The sequence below is a fragment of the Melopsittacus undulatus genome, chromosome 5 (assembly GCF_012275295.1).
Source record: "Melopsittacus undulatus isolate bMelUnd1 chromosome 5, bMelUnd1.mat.Z, whole genome shotgun sequence".
In the NCBI taxonomy this organism is placed as follows: domain Eukaryota; kingdom Metazoa; phylum Chordata; class Aves; order Psittaciformes; family Psittaculidae; genus Melopsittacus; species Melopsittacus undulatus.
In genome coordinates this window covers 3,870,696-3,889,050 of record NC_047531.1, presented here as the reverse complement: position 1 = coordinate 3,889,050, position 18,355 = coordinate 3,870,696, and the positions used below count along the sequence as shown (strand labels likewise).

The 18,355-nt window shown below is 44.9% G+C and overlaps 1 protein-coding gene across 3 annotated transcripts in view; it reads right to left on the bottom strand.

Moving 5' to 3' along the window:
- MKLN1 (muskelin 1) overlaps positions 1–18,355 on the bottom strand; it is a 104,712-nt gene that overhangs the window by 46,539 nt on the left and 39,818 nt on the right. For all 3 annotated transcript variants that reach the window (XM_034063148.1, XM_031053852.2, XM_031053854.2), the window contains 3 exons: positions 13,062–13,139; positions 11,808–11,873; positions 2,715–2,827 (listed from right to left, as the gene is read on the bottom strand). In XM_034063148.1, the coding sequence (XP_033919039.1) occupies positions 2,715–2,827; positions 11,808–11,873; positions 13,062–13,139 (257 nt within the window). The remainder of the gene's footprint in view (positions 1–2,714; positions 2,828–11,807; positions 11,874–13,061; positions 13,140–18,355) is intronic.

Here is an 18,355-nt window from a genome sequence, read left to right as displayed (position 1 = left end):
ATCTGCTCCTGACATCAAACAGCTCTGGAGAATAAGCTTTGGTAATCTAACTGTTAACTCCAGGAGACAAAGAGCCATTTCTCCAGCTCGCTGGCAAATTCAGAACAACAACAGCAGCAGAGGTTGTTGAAAAGGTCACACAAGCTTCTCATAACACATTGCAACAGAAGCTCCCAGCACCTTTATCCCAAAAGCGTTGCTGTGTGTTACCTCCATGAAAACACTGGGTAAAATGCAACTTTCCCCATATCCAAGCTTGATTGAGTGGCTGATTGAACCACAGCCACCGATGGATTAGAAGCAAAGAGCCAGAAGCAGAACCAGCACAAGAGAACATAAAAACAAGACTAAGTTCTACTGGAATCCACTTGGAATAGCTTTTCAAATTCCATGTCAACAGACATTTCCTTTTAGCAAATAGTTTGTGAGTAGTTGATGTCCCCATCATAGAAACATCTGGAGTCTTTGTTTTTGCATTTACTTCTTGACGTTTGAGATTGACCTTTTCCATCTCTGTATCAGGTTTTATCCAGACTTCTTTAGAAAGAGGGGAAAAAGAAACACTTGCTGGTTTGAAAGTGTGGAATCATAGAACCATAGAATCAAACAAGCTGGAAAAGACCTTTTGGATCACTAAGTCCAACCATTCCCAGCCCTGCCAAGGCCACCCCTAACCCATGGCCCTTTCTTTTCCAATTCCCCTATCTTCTTCTCAGCTCAAAGCCCTTCCCATTTCTTATTGTCATTTCCTGACCTTTCATTGCACCCCATATTGTTTATCCTCCAAAATCTCTGCATTGCCACTTCACTGTAACAACCCAACTCTTCTACTGTAGCCCTCCTTCACATATTCCTTCTTTCTCCCATCCCCGTGTTACCCTGCTAAAGCCAGACAGGAAGAACTCCAAGAGCAAACATACCCTACTGCTGGCACCGCTGATGCCTTGCATCCCAGACAGGTCTCCCAAGCTTTATGGAAGCCCAACTGGATGTGTCAGGATCCCAGCGAGAAAGCAAATCAATCCCTTAAACACTAGAACTACTCACAGTGGTTTGTGCAGGAAGAAAACGTGGTAACTCCTCTTTGACAGCCGGCCCTATTTCACTGTGTCCTGAGCCAGACAAAGGTACACACTAAGTGGCTACAGAGCAAGAAGTGAAAGAAGAGACAATTTGTTGTACCACCTTTTCTATACCTGCTCTTCATTTTCTCACCCTCCTTATAGAGGGAGGCAAAGGAAAGGAAGGTCTAGCTGTTTACCATACAGTTGAGAAAAGAGACAAGTCCCATTTTCCACTTGCTACTCTGTCACACACACACACTCCCCTTTATCTTAAGAACAGGTTACCTGCTGAGTAAACAGTGAGGAAAACAGGAAAACCCATGGTTCAAGACAAACAGGGGCAACACAACAGGGACTGGTGCCTTGAAGGCTAAAACCACCTTCAGCATTGGATCATTAAACACAAGAAGGTGTCCCTGCCCGTGGCAGGGAGTTGAAACTGGATGACCTTTAAGGTCCCTTCCAACCCAAACCATTCCATGATTCTGTAAGCAGCCACAAGCAATGATGAAAGGACAAAGATTAAAAAAACAACTTAAAATGAGACTAAAACCAACTTACAAAGGTATGAAATGCAAGGACAATTTTACCTTAATACAGCTCTGTGATGACAGAAACTTGAATGTCAGTTCAGTTTTGTTACTCCCCATTTTGTAAAGGGTGTCGGAATCAGTAAGTGCATCACACACACACACAGAGGTTTGAAGGCTAAAGAAAGTGCCTTACTGGGAGACTTTTTCAACTCAGGCTATGTGTCCTACCTGATTACAACCTCTAACCACCTTTGCCAGGAAAAAATGGCAATACTTCAGTGTTATTTAACCTGGGACAGAACTCATGCATCAGTTGTGACAAGAAACTGGAAAAATACAAGTGGGAAATAAGGTGGTTTTATACTTTTCAAGTAGCTGAGGAAATCAGGTGCTACATTTGTCACAGTGCGGTGGAATCTCCAACTCTTCATACCTTCAGGAAGAGGCTGCACCAAGTTCCTGAAGTTATGCACTTGAAGTAAGAACTCCAAACACAATAACCACATAGAACTTTAACATTTCACTGTGTACAGCAAAATGAATTACACAAGCCAAAGGTCCTGGACCTTCTTTTTGTTACCTCCTCTAACCCAAGCTACGTTCATTTCATAAGGCTCCTACGTCAAACACTGAGCAAAACAGGCCAAGGAAAATGGCTCAAATGAATACCACAAAAGCTCTTGGGATTGTGTGGCCTCTGGCAGCTGCTCTAGAGGCTTCCAGCTGTTGGTTGCCCATTTCTCCTCCTTTTTGACAGAAGATGAAAGAAACAAAATAAGCAATTTGTTTCTGAAGCTCGACACCAGCATCAGGTCTGAAATGCTTATCAGCAAGTCTGTGTGTTCAGTCCCTATCAAATTATTTACCTTATGTTCTACTCAGTGAAGTGCTTCTTGGCCAAGCAACCTATTCTCGAGAAATTAATCTTTCCCCTCCAGCCATCTCAACACTTCACATTCATATTTTCCCCATGTCAGCATTTGGGAAGCCTTCAGAACTGAAGGGTCTGTATTCTGTGGCGCTCACTGCATGTTACACATCAATACAAGCCCTTCAAGAACAGCCTTTTCCTGTGCAATGATTCATATATTAACAACAGGAGGCTGGCAGACCTTACCTCTTTCTCAGTATCCCTGGATATACAAGTCCACTGGTTTTCCTTCACACTGTATGCCCAGAAGTCAGCCAGATCCTGAGTTCCATCCCAGCCACCAAACAAATAGACAGTTTCTGGAAACAAAAAGAAAGAAGATGTTAATTTTCTTGTTAAAGGGTGTCCCAGGTGTTTGGGAGGTATTGGCCTGTTTGAACACAAAGAGAAGAGAAACTGAAACTGATTCTTACTTTGAACAGACCCAGTCACCAAGACAAAGAAATCTGGTTTGGTTTAGTAAAGGAAGTTGTTGGGATTGATAGACAGCCAATTCTCAAGGAGTCATTTGCTGCTTCAACATTTACAATCAAACCCACAGCCTCCTGATTAACAGTCAAGATAGAACAATAGTTAACATTTTGGATACTGTGCATTGCAGTCTATCAGTGATATCTCAGCTTGCACCCAGTTTGGTGCAAGATCTGTACATTAGAAACACTTCAGAGAGAGCAGCAGCAAAGCTTTGCTGCTTAGTCTATCCCTCAGAAAGAAAAACTCACTTCAGCTATGAAGTCCTCTTCAAGGGAAATATATGCCTTGCCTAAAGTAACTTACCTGATGCCACAAAAGCAAGGAAGCAGAACAGTTAGAGATATAAGTCAGGCCTGTCTACAGAGCCTGTCACCTTATACCCACAACTGTGTTGTGCACAGCAAGTTCTAAGGCTTCTCAGAGTCACTGATAAAACCAGATGAAGCCTCTGAACACAGGAAGCATTTAAGGAAGGAGTCTCTGTCCTGACAGGGAGAGATAACTAAAGCTGCTCCCATTATAGAAACATCACTATCTGGTCTCAAATGCTAAAAATACTTGGGTTTTAGGCTGCTTTTAAACACAACACGAAGCCAAGGCCAAGATGAACAAGCCACTGAAGACTTGTAGAGCTTTGAAAAACTCCCTTTAAAATCCACAAACCACTTCCATTTGGGAGGTAACAGCCAATTTTTAATCCAACCCCAATTAAAGAGCAGCGTTAGAAGCATGAGTATAAAATGGGAATAGTCCCTGACCCTTACCTACCATCAGGATAGTGGTCATCACCATGGAAAGGTTACCCTGGTTCATTAACTTTAATTACCCTTCCTCCTGGACTCAGGGCTCCCAGTGTTCCCTGCAAAGAGCAGGTCCCTTTGTGCACATAAATTCTCACAGCTCACAAAACCCACATTACCACAACAGCTTCATTGATAGCCGGGGAAAAGAAAGGATTTGGCACCAAGCGACGTATCCTACTGGGGCCTTGCCAAACTTCATGCCTGCCTGGGAAGGCTTTGTTGTCTCACATGAAATTTAATAGCAAACCTGAATGAATCTGATGAAAACTCTCGGTTTTGGAAGTTACCTAAAGGGAGCTGACATAATTCAAGAGCATGGAAGTGCTGAAAGAGGAGCACAAACCTATGGCAAGTGTAAACCGCGAGCATCCCTAGAGCCTGACAGCAACAGCGATAACACGAGTGCCATGAACAGTGTGCCAAACTTGGGTTTCAGCCTGATGGAAAACTGTAGCTCGGATGAAAGACAAGCTCCATCAGGACCCGGACTCAGAATGACTCAATTTTTACTCTTATGATGCAGTAACAGAACAACATATATATTTTTACAAGAGGGTTTGTGGTTTTAAAGGCGCATTTCTAAGTGCACAAATGCATCCCTTGGTCATGTCAAGAAAATCATTTTTCATAGGGTTTAAACTTCCAACTGTTCTCTTGTGGTGTAAGGAAAAGAGTTTGGTGACTTTGGAGGGTTTTGTTTTGTTGTGAAGTTAAACTTCACTTTTCTCCCCAACCAGTATCACACATTGTGCTCTATCTAATACAGATTTTATGGGGAGGGTTTGCCTACAGGAAAGCTGGAGAGGGGCTCTGGACAAGGGCCTGTAGGGACAGGCCAAGGGGAATGGCTTGAACCTGCCCGAACAGGGGAGACTGAGCTGAGCTCTTAGGAAGAAGCTGTTCCCTGTGAGGGTGCTGAGGCGCTGGCACAGGGTGCCCAGAGAAGCTGTGGCTGCCCCATCCCTGGCAGTGCTCAAGGCCAGGTTGGACACAGGGGCTTGGAGCAGCTGCTCCAGTGGAAGGGGTCCCTGCCTGTGGCAGGGGTTGGAACTGGAGGAGCTTTAAGGTCTCTTCCATCCCAAACCAGGCTGGGATTCTATGATGATTCTAGGGTTATTTTTTCACCCTGCATGCAGAGATCCAAAGGGACAGACCCACAGTGCATGCCCAGTGCTCCCAGGCATTGCCACCTAAACAACATACTAGCAAATACCCAAAGAAGATGCAGGGAAGAAACCACAAACTTCCAGGCAGCAGGAGCACAGCACAACAGTCTCACATCAACAGAGCTATTTCTACTCCAGTAGCACTGGGAACTGAAGATGCAAGCAGGGCATCTTGCTCTGGCAGAGGGAAGGATTCTTTCTATGTATCCCAGCAATATTTAACACAGCAATATTGATGCTGCTTTATTAAAGCAAACCTCTATTCTGCTTTGGGGACAGAGCAGAAGGATTTTCAATCCTACCTGCAAGGCAACAAGAAAAACATGAAAGTGGTTATATTTACCCACAGCTTTTACCAGCTGCATTTAGGAACTCCAATTCCTCCTCCAGCATCTTAACCTTATCTCTTCTACATTTATTTTTTAATACAAATTCAACACTGTGAATTAAAGATGCTCTGTGACTATTTCTAAACTGCTTGCTCAGCCTAAAATGTACCTATAATGTCTGAAGTCTTTCCTTCCCGTACTCTCTAGAAGCCCAGAAGGCGCAAGAGCATTCCTCACACTATTAGATATCTTATGTTCCCCACAATTAACCTATATCCTGTCAACCCCTCCTTAACTTCTACTTCTCAGAAAAGAACACAAAGGAGCCTTCTCCAATCCCTGTTAAATACCAAAATCCTGGAGTAGTTTCAGTCCAGGTTCACATGTTCTCCAAGTCAGCTTTTCTGACTCCTTTTAACTCCATCTTCTCCACATGGTGGGATCCTTGGTGGGATTCTGGTTCAGTGGATGTCTCTCATCTAATGGGTGTTCCATGGCAAACTGCTGAAGCCAGGTGGATAAGAGATGTTTGGTATGACTGAGCATCCTGGGGTTTACCTCCTAATAGATAGGTACAATGAACACATTCCAATCCTGGTGACTTATTTAACCATGCCTATGAAAGAACTGAGGACCTAAAACACCTCTGCAAGTCACCTGGCCCATCAGTCATCTCCCAAACCCTTCACAATAGAGCTAAACTACAGCAACAGACCAGGGTGCATGGGAAGTATTCAGGTACACTTCCAGTATCTCCAAAGATGGATATTTCAGGCCCTGGATCCCTGCTCCAGTGGCTGATTATTCTTCCTAATAGATTAAGTGGAATTTCCCTTGTTGCAAGGAATCCATTGCCCTTCATCCTATCCCTCTTCACTACCCAAAAGGAGCCCAGCCATTCTTCTTCATGCTCTCCCACCAGCTAGTTGAAGACAGCTCTGAGCTCCTCCCATGGGTACAAGGAGAAGGGCTTTTCTTCTACAAGATGAACAAAACCACCTCCATAAGCATCTCCCCATACATTATGTCTCCACTCCAGCCCTGCATACCTTGGTGGCCCTTCACTGGGCTCACCTTCAGATTGGCACCATCCTTATTGTACCAGAGAGCCCAAACTGAGCACAGCACTCCAGATGTTCCTCTGTTTCATGCCTGAAGCCACCTTAATCCCTCTTCTTAATCTCCTGGGTGTACTTCTGCTAATGCAGCCTAGGAGAAGGTTGGCCTTCATTGCTATAAGGACATTGCTGAACACATGGAGCTATCTCCCACCTTGCAAATCCCCTTTCCATGCAGTCAGTCCCCAGCCCACACTATTGCCCAAATGTACTGCATCCCACTTTCAGTCTCCTACCAGCCCAAGCTTCAAGCCAGGTTGGACAGGGCTCGGAGCAACCTGCTCTAGTGGAAGATGTCCCTGCCAGTGGTAAGGGGTTGGAACTGGAAGAGCTTTAAGATCCATTTCAGCACAAACCAGGCTGGGATTCTATAAGGTGCACTTCTAGGGTGGGACTGTCCTGCTATCTAGGTGCAAGATATCTCAAAAGCCTTCTGCAGAAGGACATCATTTCTCCATGCAGGAACCACAGATTCAGTTATCTGGAAGCAGCATCAGCCACTTTCTAAGGAGCACTTAGAACACAGCTATAAAGCCAGACCTTAAATGTTCTTAAGGTATCACACCACAGTTCAGTGTAGAAGGTGGCTGGATATAAGCTTTTTCAGGCATACACTCTTCCTCTCAAATGTGAGAGCACCATGAAGTTGAGTAACCTCCAGGATTCAGCAGCTGTTTGTGTTTCAGAGCTCAGAAGCCATCTGTGTTTTGTTTCAGAGATCTCTTCATCTTGTACACAAGTCCTGTCTTTAAGTATCTTACAGATAACAGTGTTTTTTCCTCAGGCAAAACAGCATCCTTCATGTCTGCTGCTTTCATCTTTCCATGGTGCTTATGAGCCAGGCTTGTCATTTCCACAGTGTTGCTGGCATATACTGTGGGCACACTGTGCCCACTGCTCTGCATCTCCCACTGCTCCCAACTTAGATTTGTTGGCACTTATCTAATAGAGTGAAATAAGCACAGTTCCTTTCTGTGAAACGAAAAGCAAATGAAGTACAACCAACATGACAGAGGAGCTTCACATCAGTGAGGGACCAGAGGTAACATCAATACAGACCATTTCACAAACGTTTGCCTTCAGAACATGTCTCTCTTTCCAAAGAGAAGAGAAATGCAGACAGAAAGTCGCCCTGGTTGCTTAGCTGGTATTTATGGGTTGAAACTGAAACAGGGCAAGCTCATGTTGGATTATAAGGAGGAAGTGTCTGCCCTGTAAAAGCAGAGAAGATCAATTCCACCTTAACTATGGAGTTATAAAACCAAACCTCTGCAACACAGTACACACATTCCTCTAAAATTTATTATTCCTCATTATTCCACATTATTCCTCAGAACTGGAATTTGGCAATCCCTATTCCCACTTTCTTCCAGAATAAGCATTAGTATTTCAAAATGCATGCACACTGCAATTATAAAGGTCTGAGAAGGCACAATCAGAGTGGTATTAATCAAGGTACCAGTACTAGATGCCTGCATCCTCATCCAAAACTGCATTTGGCCTTAATGCACCAGGGAACACAGTATTACACACAAGCCAACATTTCCTGCCAGAGTATTTCACCAGAGCCTACACAAACAGCAGTGTAGGTTTTCATGACTGACATTCGGCACACTTAACACAGTGTGCTCCTGCGTAGTCTGGGCTTGGTTTCACTTTTGGTTTAATCCATGGGTTGTGACCAGGCCAATACTTCCCTTTCCTTATAGAAAAGGGCAGAAAACTCTCCAGCCTCCCAAATGGACAACCACATAAAGACATGCACCTTGCAGGCAAAAAGCAGAAGCAACATAAAGCTTCTGTTTTCACTTACAGCTAAAGCTTTAAGGTACATAACAGCTGTTTCCAGCTATAATCAGGAATGCCTCTTGGTAATTGTTTCCGTGTAAGCATCCCAAACTTATGCCATCAGCATCATTCCAGTCTCGGTGTTAATACGATTAAAAGCATGGAAGACACTGCATCAGGACCTCCTTTTTCTTTAATACAGAAACATCTCAGGCTGCATTCACAGTTCTGTATCCCAAAATGGCCAATATGTTCATTCCAAACTGCTTTAAGAGTTTTCCAAAGCACAAAGATGACTACACTTACTCTTAAGACAGTCGCAGCAGGTATTAAGGGTGCAAACATCAGATGGAAATGAGCCACAGCACAAGTTACTTGTTGGCAGCAGAGATCCCACAATTGCTCTTGTAGTTACTTTAGCCTATCCTAACAAAGCATACTAAAAGGCAGTTTAGATGCACTTAAGCTACATTCTATGTGAAACCTGGAGATAGACTCTCAGTGACTTAACACACCATCAGTAACTTCAGATGTATCTCAACTGCTACCAACACGTACCCTTCATCCCAACACTGACACATGTGCATCCAGCAGGCTCACTACCATTGCCCAACTTAATCCATTTTGAATAAGTTCAAAATGAACTTAGATTCCTGCAGTCAGCAATAAGTGATTGATATTTCCTTGAGGTTAATCAAAAAGCAAAGCTGTTCATAGTTCAGTTATAGCTACAGCAGGTCTTCACATCAGACAATACTATTTGCTTCCAACACCTATTCTGTGTGATATGAAATTTCAGAACGTCCTTATATGTACAATGTTGGTGTTCCACTTCATTTCTAAGCCATTGAACAAGAAGAAAATATTCATGTTTGAAAAGGACCTAACCCCTCTAACCCAAAGCACAAAGTGAGCACTCTCTAATTCAGTTACCAAAGACTTCTGCTGAGTTGAAACAACTCAAGTGTGTGGGTGCCAGTCTCCCCAACCCCACTCCCCACAGCCCTGATCCAGCTCTGGGGCAGCAGCACAAGAGGGACGTGGAGCTGTTGGAGCGAGTGCAGAGGAGGCCACGGAGATGCTGCGAGAGCTGGAGCAGCTCTGCTCTGGAGCCAGGCTGAGAGAGCTGGGCTGGGGCAGCCTGGACAAGAGAAGGCTCCTGAAGGGGAGACCCCAGAGCAGCTCCAGTGCCTAAAGGGGCTGCAGGAAAGCTGGAGAGGGGCTTGGGATAAGGGCCTGTAGGGACAGGCCAAGGGGAATGGCTTGAACCTGCCAGAACAGGGGAGACTGAGCTGAGCTCTTAGGCAGAAGCTGTTCCCTGTGAGGGTGCTGAGGCGCTGGCACAGGGTGCCCAGAGAAGCTGTGGCTGCCCCATCCCTGGCAGTGCTCAAGGCCAGGTTGGACACAGGGGCTTGGAGCAGCTGCTCCAGTGGAAGGGGTCCCTGCCTGTGGCAGGGGTTGGAGCTGGAGGAGCTTTAAGGTCCCTTCCAACCCAAACCAGGCTGTGACTCTATAAGGAAGGGAAGGTGTCTTTGAAAGATAAAGTATTCCACTGATCTTTTCTCCATTGGCATTAGATCTGTTACAGGTTAACCAGCTTGACAGTTCCAGTCTGTAAAACACACCCTGACACAACTGGTTGAATTCCCACAGTCTCATTAAACACTCCCTGCATTCAAAAGGAAAACTCAAGTCAAGTGATCAACAACAGCCGCTTTTAAGAACAGCACCAAGAACCTCTCCTGGACTGTCATGAGCCAAACTAATGGCAAAAGTGATAATGTTTATGAGATGAAGGCTTTTACAAGCCTCCGTGAGCCTGGAAGTAAAGCTAAGAACAACTTCCCTACAACCCACAAAGAACCCTCCTGACGGCATTCAGCCACCACTGGCTAGAGGTGCAGGAAGGAAGGGGTGGTGGGACAGTTCTCCCACACTGTGACTCTACTGCTCTCCAGCCAGGTCTGTGCAAGAAATATCGATGCTTTTCACTGCCTTGTTAAAGCAGAAAGTGTGAAACCTGGCGTCAAAGGCAGAGATAACACACTTCACTAAGACTTAAACCAACAGGAGTGAAAGGAAGCCTCACACTACCATGACTGTCTTGTTTTCAGGAGGTTTACACCGTTTGCAGTTTGACAAGTGTCATGTTTCTTGTCAAACAGGCACCGGGTACTTGTATCCGTTGATGCCACTAGGGAGCGTTCCCAGCCTCCTTTGTAGGCAAACAGCAGTACTGCTCCAGCAGCCGTTTATTCTAATGAGCCTCAAACCTCTGCCACCAAAAGGAGAAGAAAAAAACCCAGTTTGCTTTCATAGACAAAATAACTCAAGTGCTTCCTCCAGAGCAGTAACTACACGCTGAGGAAAAGCCAAGGACTGCAGCTCCTGCTGCTTTTCTGCTTGCTCACTGTGACTTAGCAAATTACTCCTGAAGGGACGATCCCGTCACATGCTTCACTCCCCATCCATATGACCACAACAGATACAGGCATGGCAATTTGTTGCCAACTCTCTCAATGCCACCCTATATCCTTCCCCGCTGCTCGCTCCCTGATCTTGTTTCTCCTTCCCTGAAACAATCCTTTTACTCATACAGTTATTTACTTAGCAAAGATGCAGGCAGATGTATTCCTTAGTTTAATAAGGAGGGAAGGGGGCTACAAGGATGCTGGAAAGGGACTCTTCATCAGAGACTGTAGCAATAGGACAAGGGGTGATGGGTTCAAACTGAAACGGGGAATTCAGGTTGGAGATAAGGAATAAGTTCTTTACTATGAGGGTGGTAAGGCACTGGAATGGGTTGCCCAAGGAAGTTGTGAATGCTCCATCCCTGGCAGTGTTCAAGACCAGGTTGAACAGAGACTTGGGTGACATGGTCTAGAGTGAGGTGTCCCTGCTCATGGCAGGGATCTGGAATTGGGTGAGCTTATGGTCCTTTCCAACCTAAACCATTCTGTGATTCTAAGACATACCACAGAAATCTGATTAAATAATAGCAAGATAAAGGGAATTATGGGGAACATAAATCCCAGGAGCTGCTACACACACACATACACACAACACCCTTTCTTTTCTCTGCAGGCTCTCTGAGCCTGAACCAATCTCTAACATAGTAAGGAAACAGGTTGGGAGAAAAATGTTTAACAAATTCTATTTAACACAGTGTTTCTTGCACACTGTGGAAATTAAAAGCCACTCCAAGGCATGTTACAACACATTGGATCTATTGTTGAGCATTATTTCAGAGAGCATAGTACGCAGCAGATAAAGGAAATCATTGTCCCTATTTCCTCTTCTCTTGTTTAAGCTCTTGCTCGAAGAGGGTAGGAGGGACAGAAAATTAAACCCAATTGTTCTTGGTTTCTTGGTTAAGTCAAGACAATGACTAAGGTGTAACAGAGAACTAATAAGAAGAAGGGGGGTGGGAATGGCACTTGGAGTATAGCTCCAGAGGGAACGCAGAGGATTTCATCCAGTTATTAGGAAGTCCTTTTGGTTTTCCTCAGAACTTGAAGTTAAAACAGTCTCCAAAGAAAAACATATTTGTCTATTTATATGAAAAATGGCTGATTAAATAAGCAATGTAACAACCACTCACCTGTCTGAACATCTATAACCATCTGATGGCCACCTCTCATCCCTGGTCGGCTGTCTTCTCCATCACCTTTAACAAACAAAGAAGGGAGTTTGCCATAAGAAGACTTGAAAATCAAAGATACAACCTCACATATGGCCTAAATACTATATAGAAGGAAGCTGAGTAACTTAATAACTCACCATTCTTTAAGCATGAGCACAACACTTTTCCCAGGGAAAATTCTTCTGAGCACTAATAAAACTGTGGATCTTTATACTGAATTACCTGGTGACTGATAGTATGGTGAGCTAAAGTAAAGCCAGTGCTCTGCTGTGATTCTGAGAGCCTTGGAAAGGAGCCTGAGAGCTCCTGAAGCATGCAAGTCTGCACAAATGAGGTCTGAGCTACCTTTGCTGCTCTCCAGCTGTGAGGACACAGACAACCTTTTGCTCTCCTTCCATTTCTCCCCAGCTGAGAGCTGCCTGAGGCTGAGCAGTGAGACCAGACACTCAAATGACAGGGCATGTACCACAGATGGCAGCAAAGAGGTAATAGTGTAGATACAGCTCTGAGCTAATGACTTATTCTCACATAGAAGGGAATTCCAACTATCCCATTCAAGCAGCTTTCCAACTTATCTTAAGCATTCAGGACAGGTGTCATCTATGGGAAGCAGAATTAGAAAGATAACCCACATTCTGTTGGCACTCATAGATAACCCTTCCCAAGAGGTTTGAGTACTGTCACACCTGGAATCCTACATGTGCTCTATGACAAACATTACTGTACTCAAGGCTGCTGCTAGGAATTTCCTCTTCCCATTGCTATTTTCCAAGGCAAAACACAATGGAAAGAGATCCTGCAGTTTGGAAATCACTGTGTAACAAACTGAGACTTCAAAGATGCATCCAATTTTAAATACTCCCACTTAAGATATGCATTTATTTGCCACTCTTTGCTGTACATTCAAGTTGACTCCACGTGTTCAATCCAGTCACACAGGTAACTGCTCTCATGCTTAACCTATATTCTGAGATTAGATTCTGAACTGATTAGCTATCCTTGAATTTACAGCTACTGCTCCTGTAGAGTTCCTTATTCAACCGGAAACCAGGCTGCATTCCACCAACTTTGCAGAGAAATGCAAGTTTTTTATAGAGGAAACCATTCTCTGTCCTAAAGGAGGTTTTCTTGCCTTATTTTCTTACTCAACATCCTCAAAGGGACAAGACAGAACTGGCAACGTGTGAGTTATTTCTTAAGAGAAGTCCTTACCTTTGGTGCTTTTGGGTATGATCTGCCCCCAGCGAGGTTTGTATTCCTGTTGACTGATGTATTGATTGAATAAGCCATCTGCAAAACAGAAGTTATGCTGTGTGAACAGTTTATGAAGTTGGGGCTGTTCAGCCTGGAGAGGAGAAGGCTGTGTGGAGACCTCAGAGCAGCTTCCAGTGTCTGAAGGGGGCTACCAGGATGCTGGAGAGGGGCTCTTCATCAGGGGCTACAGTCACAGGACAAGGGGTGGTGGGTTCAAACTGAAACAGGGGAAGTTCAGGTTGGAGATAAGGCAGAAGCTCTTCCCTGTGAGGGTGCTGAGGCACTGGCACAGGGTGCCCAGAGAAGCTGTGGCTGCCCCATCCCTGGCAGTGCTCAAGGCCAGGTTGGACACAGGGGCTTGGAGCAGCTGCTCCAGTGGAAGGGGTCCTTGTCCATGGCAGGGGGCTGGAACTGGATGATCTTAAGGTCTTTTCCAACCCAAACCATTCTGTGATTCTACGATTTATACTTCCATTATAGCAGTCACTTCTAATGCAGGTAACTTCAGCCTAACTGAACCCAGAACACTACACCAAACCCTTCCTTTGAAGTAAATTCTCTCTCTATATCAGTTAGTTTGTTAAGCTTGTTACTGATCTAAATATGTAAGCACTACAATAAAAACTACTCCTCCCTTTGCCTGCCAGGTTATGCCAATTGTTGATATAACTCCTGTGCAGTGTATTTAATGAAGAACAGAATCCCTCCCCTTTATTTAAGCACAAGGAAAGTTGCCAGTGCATGTAAAATTCAACCATTTGAGTACATGTTAAGTTAAAACTAGGTCAGGCAGCATCTCTGGAGCTTCAGCTAAGAAAAGGGCAGCAAAGTAGATTGTTTAAACGCTATGATATGGGACAACCAAGCCCTGGATGAGAAACAAACTAACAGTTTACATTCCCTTCAGACTTAAGCAAGAGATGTAGCAGAAGATGCATTAGGTCAGTGGGCAGATACACCAAGTGCAGCATCCCTGTACACAACAGTAACTCCACCACTATCCAAGCTCTCCTGTCTCTCTCCTTCTGTACACCTACCACATTTCATCTCCACAGCATCAAGAGGCAGCTCCTAATTCTAGTGACATGTTACCAGAATATCACATCAATGTTAATCCTTTAGAAGGAGATTCATAGCACCCACGTTCTCTGGGGCTGCTCTTCAGTCTGGGAAGGGCTTTGTTTGGGGAACTTGTTGCTATTGTTCTCCAAAGGTCTCCACTAAACCTACCTTATGTTCCTGCAGGACAACAAACTATTAGACCACTAATGGCCAGCCTCTTGCCCAGTGGCTATATACCATCCAAAACCACCCCACAACCTCCAGACACAAGTTCTTCATGGCTTTAAGCTGAAAGAGGGGAAATTTAGGTTATATGTAAGGAAGAATTTCTTCCCTGTGAGGGTGCTGAGGCGCTGGGACAGGGTGCCCAGAGAAGCTGTGGCTGCCCCATCCCTGGCAGTGTTCAAGGCCAGGTTGGACACAGGGGCTTGGAGCAGCTGCTCCAGAGGAAGGGTTCCCTGCCTGTGGCAGGGGTTGGAACTGGATGAGCTTTAAGGTCCCTTCCACCCAAACCATTCTATAAGCCTACAATAAACATTTATTCCACATTTATGCATTACCTGGAAAAAAGGGGAGTTCAGACACCCAGTTCAACTACCACAGGCAGATTGAGGACTCAAATGACAGACTCACACTGTTCTGTACTGAAACAGTACATTGCACATACACTGCTCTGATGGAGGATGCAATCAGGGGTCCTTCATCACCTAACACCCGACAGGTCACACTGTCCAAGACCAGAGCAAGACCACAACGGCCATGCTCTGTGGCAGAACACTACCCTGCAAACTTGCTCAGGAATCAGTTTTGCCTTCCAGAGCAGAGAAAGGAAAACAGAAGTTACCAAACTGCATCTAATACGTTGTAGTTCTTCCGACTCCAGGAACTGTGGCTTTGAGGGAACGATTTAACAGATTACCAATGCCTCTATTTATTTATAGAAAATCTCTTGGGAGGCAGACAGAAAAGGAATAATCCTCCCTGCACACATCCCTATTTATTTACTAAAAGGTAAAAAAATCTTTATTAAGCACAAACACAATGTTCAGATCATATTTTCAAGCGTTTTCTTGGCACCCTGGAGTTTGCCATAACCGAAATCCAGGTTTTAATTCAAACCCAAGCCAGCAAGTGTTTGCTGGGAGAAGATGAATCCTCTATTTAGAGAGCTTCTAATAGGAAAAGAACGGCACTCAAGAGCTCCTGAAAGGTGCTGAATTTGGTGTTAAAACACAAAACTGCTTTCAACTTTGCTAAACTCAGCTTTGTGCATTCAAGCAGTTTTTCTTTCACCTGCCTTAGAGCCAAAAGCATCTTTCTCCCAGCACAAGGTAACTGAGGGAAGCCAAAGGTCTGTTCAATGTAGGTAGGAAAGTGGTTTATTTTGGTTGCAAGAGGAGGGTTCCAAACTCCCACTTCTCCAGCATCTGCCAAGTTGGAACTAGACATGAGATGTTTTAAGCTTGAGAGTTTGTGAATTCTGATGCAGAAAAGCCAACTTTCAACAGATCAAATGCATGAGCTATAAGAAATTCCATACTTGAGGAAGTTCAGGCTGGATATAAGGAAAAGCTGTTCCCTGTGAGGGTGCTGAGGCGCTGGCACAGGGTGCCCAGAGAAGCTGTGACTGCCCCATCCCTGGCAGTGCTCAAGGCCAGGTTGGACACAGGGGCTTGGAGCAGCTGCTCCAGTGGAAGGGGTCCCTGCCCGTGGCAGGGGGTTGGAACTGGAGGAGCTTTAAGGTCCCTTCAACCCCAACCATCCTATGATTCTATGACTCAGGCAGGTTTTTCTAACCACAGACCTGGACAGAAATTCAGCCTTTTGACTATCAGTTGTCTTCAAGACAGAATGCAAAACTGTATTTATCCCTATGGCAGCTAACAGATAACCAGACATAAATAGCTCAAAGGGATGAATTACACCCCAGACCATGTGAAAGGGTGATTTAACCTCTCTCTCATGCTCCACACCCACAGCCTGCACTTGTCAAGATATGACACTTCTCCCCTACTGTGCTTTCAAGTCTCTTAATAATGCTTCTTGTCTTCCATGGGACATTGGTTTGGAAATACTCCAGCTTGCTTCCCAGAAATGTTTCTTTCTGCTGGGAGCAGTTCCACGTCCATTCTACTCGCACTGCAAACCAGCAGCAGCTTGTTTTGGAAGCTGAATCACCACCAGGGAAATGAAGGCGGATTTCTAGGTGGATCCTGCATCCGATGGCAGCCCTATCCTAGCAAACTACTTATGTTTCTTGCCAGGATAACACTGCAGACCAAAAGGTCTCCAAAGCTTCTGCTTTGGAGGCACTGATGACCTGGGCCTGCTCAGGTTTGTCAAGCTCTTCCCAATGAAGAGATCTCAAGGCTCCTACAGAAAAGCAGGCATTAAGTGGAAGCTTTTAAAGGAAGCCTTTTCCTTTGCTCTCATTTCATTGTCCTGGTGTTTACCCTCCAAACTCCCAGCCAAAACCAGTACTTTTCTTCAGTGCTATTTTCAAGCCATTCACAGCGAGTTGTGACGCGTTTTGGACGTAACAACATCGAGTTCACAGTGGTTAAAGCTCAGTAAATTCCACCTCCCTGATAACCAAAGCCTTGGTTCTGTCTGGGAATTACAGGTTACCCTGACAGGATAAGGATAAACAACACAGACAAATGTATTTTGTTGAAGCCATTCAGGAACAAGTAAAAGCTGTATTAAGGTTCTTTCTAGACAACATACATCTCTAGATAGGATCCCTAAAATCTATTCACTGCCAACACTTTCAAGTGGGCACGGAGCCCTTAAATTCTGGGTGCTGGGGTTTGAGACATTCCTAGAATCAAAGAAAAGCACCCAAAACCCCAAAGAGATCGAGGGTTTCTGCAGTCACCAAGCTCCTTCTACAGAAAACCTGAAGCAGAAAACAAACCTGACACCAACTAAAACCCCAGCCATCACTCAATGACTCCTCAAGGCGTGGGAGCAACAAGGAAATACACACAGGTTTTCCAGCCTCAAAGCTGTACTATTCCCATGCACTTTCTGTTTAGCAGAAATAAGGTTTGCTCTCAAATACCCACAAGACACGCTGCTTCGACACAAACTCTGCCATCTACTTGGTGTTGAGTCCACTGGCAAAGCCTTTCCCTTCCATGTATTCCAGTACTACTGAGCAAGAACCCAGCATCCACACTTTCTCAGAACTGAATCCAACCATATTTAATAGTACAATTAAGGCATATATATAGCTTATTTTATATAAAGAATCATAGAATGGTTTGGATTGCAAAAGACCCTAAGATCATCCAGTTCCAACCATCTGCCATGGGCAGCCTCACAATAGACCAGGTTGCTCCAGGCCCCTGTGTCCAACCTGGCCTTGAACACTGCCACGGATGGGGCAGCCACAGCTTCTCTGGGCACCCTGTGCCAGCACCTCAGCACCCTCATAGGGAACAGCTTCTTGCTTATATCTAACCTGAACTTCCCCTGTTTCAGTTTCAACACATTACCCCTTGTCCTATCACTACAGTCTCTGATGAAGAGTCCCTCTCCAGCATCCTTGTAGGCCTCCTTCAGATACCAGAAGGCATGTGTGTCTGTCTAGAGCTATTCCAGGAGAATACAACTGTTCCTGTGTGTGCATCCTAAGTTTCTGGAGACATTCGGGCCCACAGGCTGTGCATCACCACCTCTTACTTGTCATATGGGGCTGATGTGTCAACAGATAAACACATATCACACAGTGACAGGAGACCTGCCAGAAGCAACACCTCAGTCCCTAGAATACTAATACGAAACCAGCAGATCTGCAACCCATTTCAAGCAGCTTTCAATGTCTACAGGAGCTGCAAACAGCTCAACTGAATCATTTGCACTCCACCTCCCCTCTTGGAGGAATATTAAGCACATTTCCCCCCCCCCTTCAATAATATAAGGCTATCTGAAAGCTACAGGAATGAATCCAAATGTGCAGCATTCAAAGCGAGCCTGCGAAGCAGCTGAGATTTAGGGAACCTTTCTCTCTTTGAGACGAAGTCAGGCAGCTGCCAGAGTTTCCATTTGCCCATTTTCTGAGTGCAATGCACAAGTCAAAAGAATCTGCGGGAAGAGCGTGGCTGCCTGCCACCGAGCGCTCAAAAGAAATCATCTGGTGCTGTGAGGTGGAAGACAGCGTTCAGCATTAGCAATGCAAAAGAACA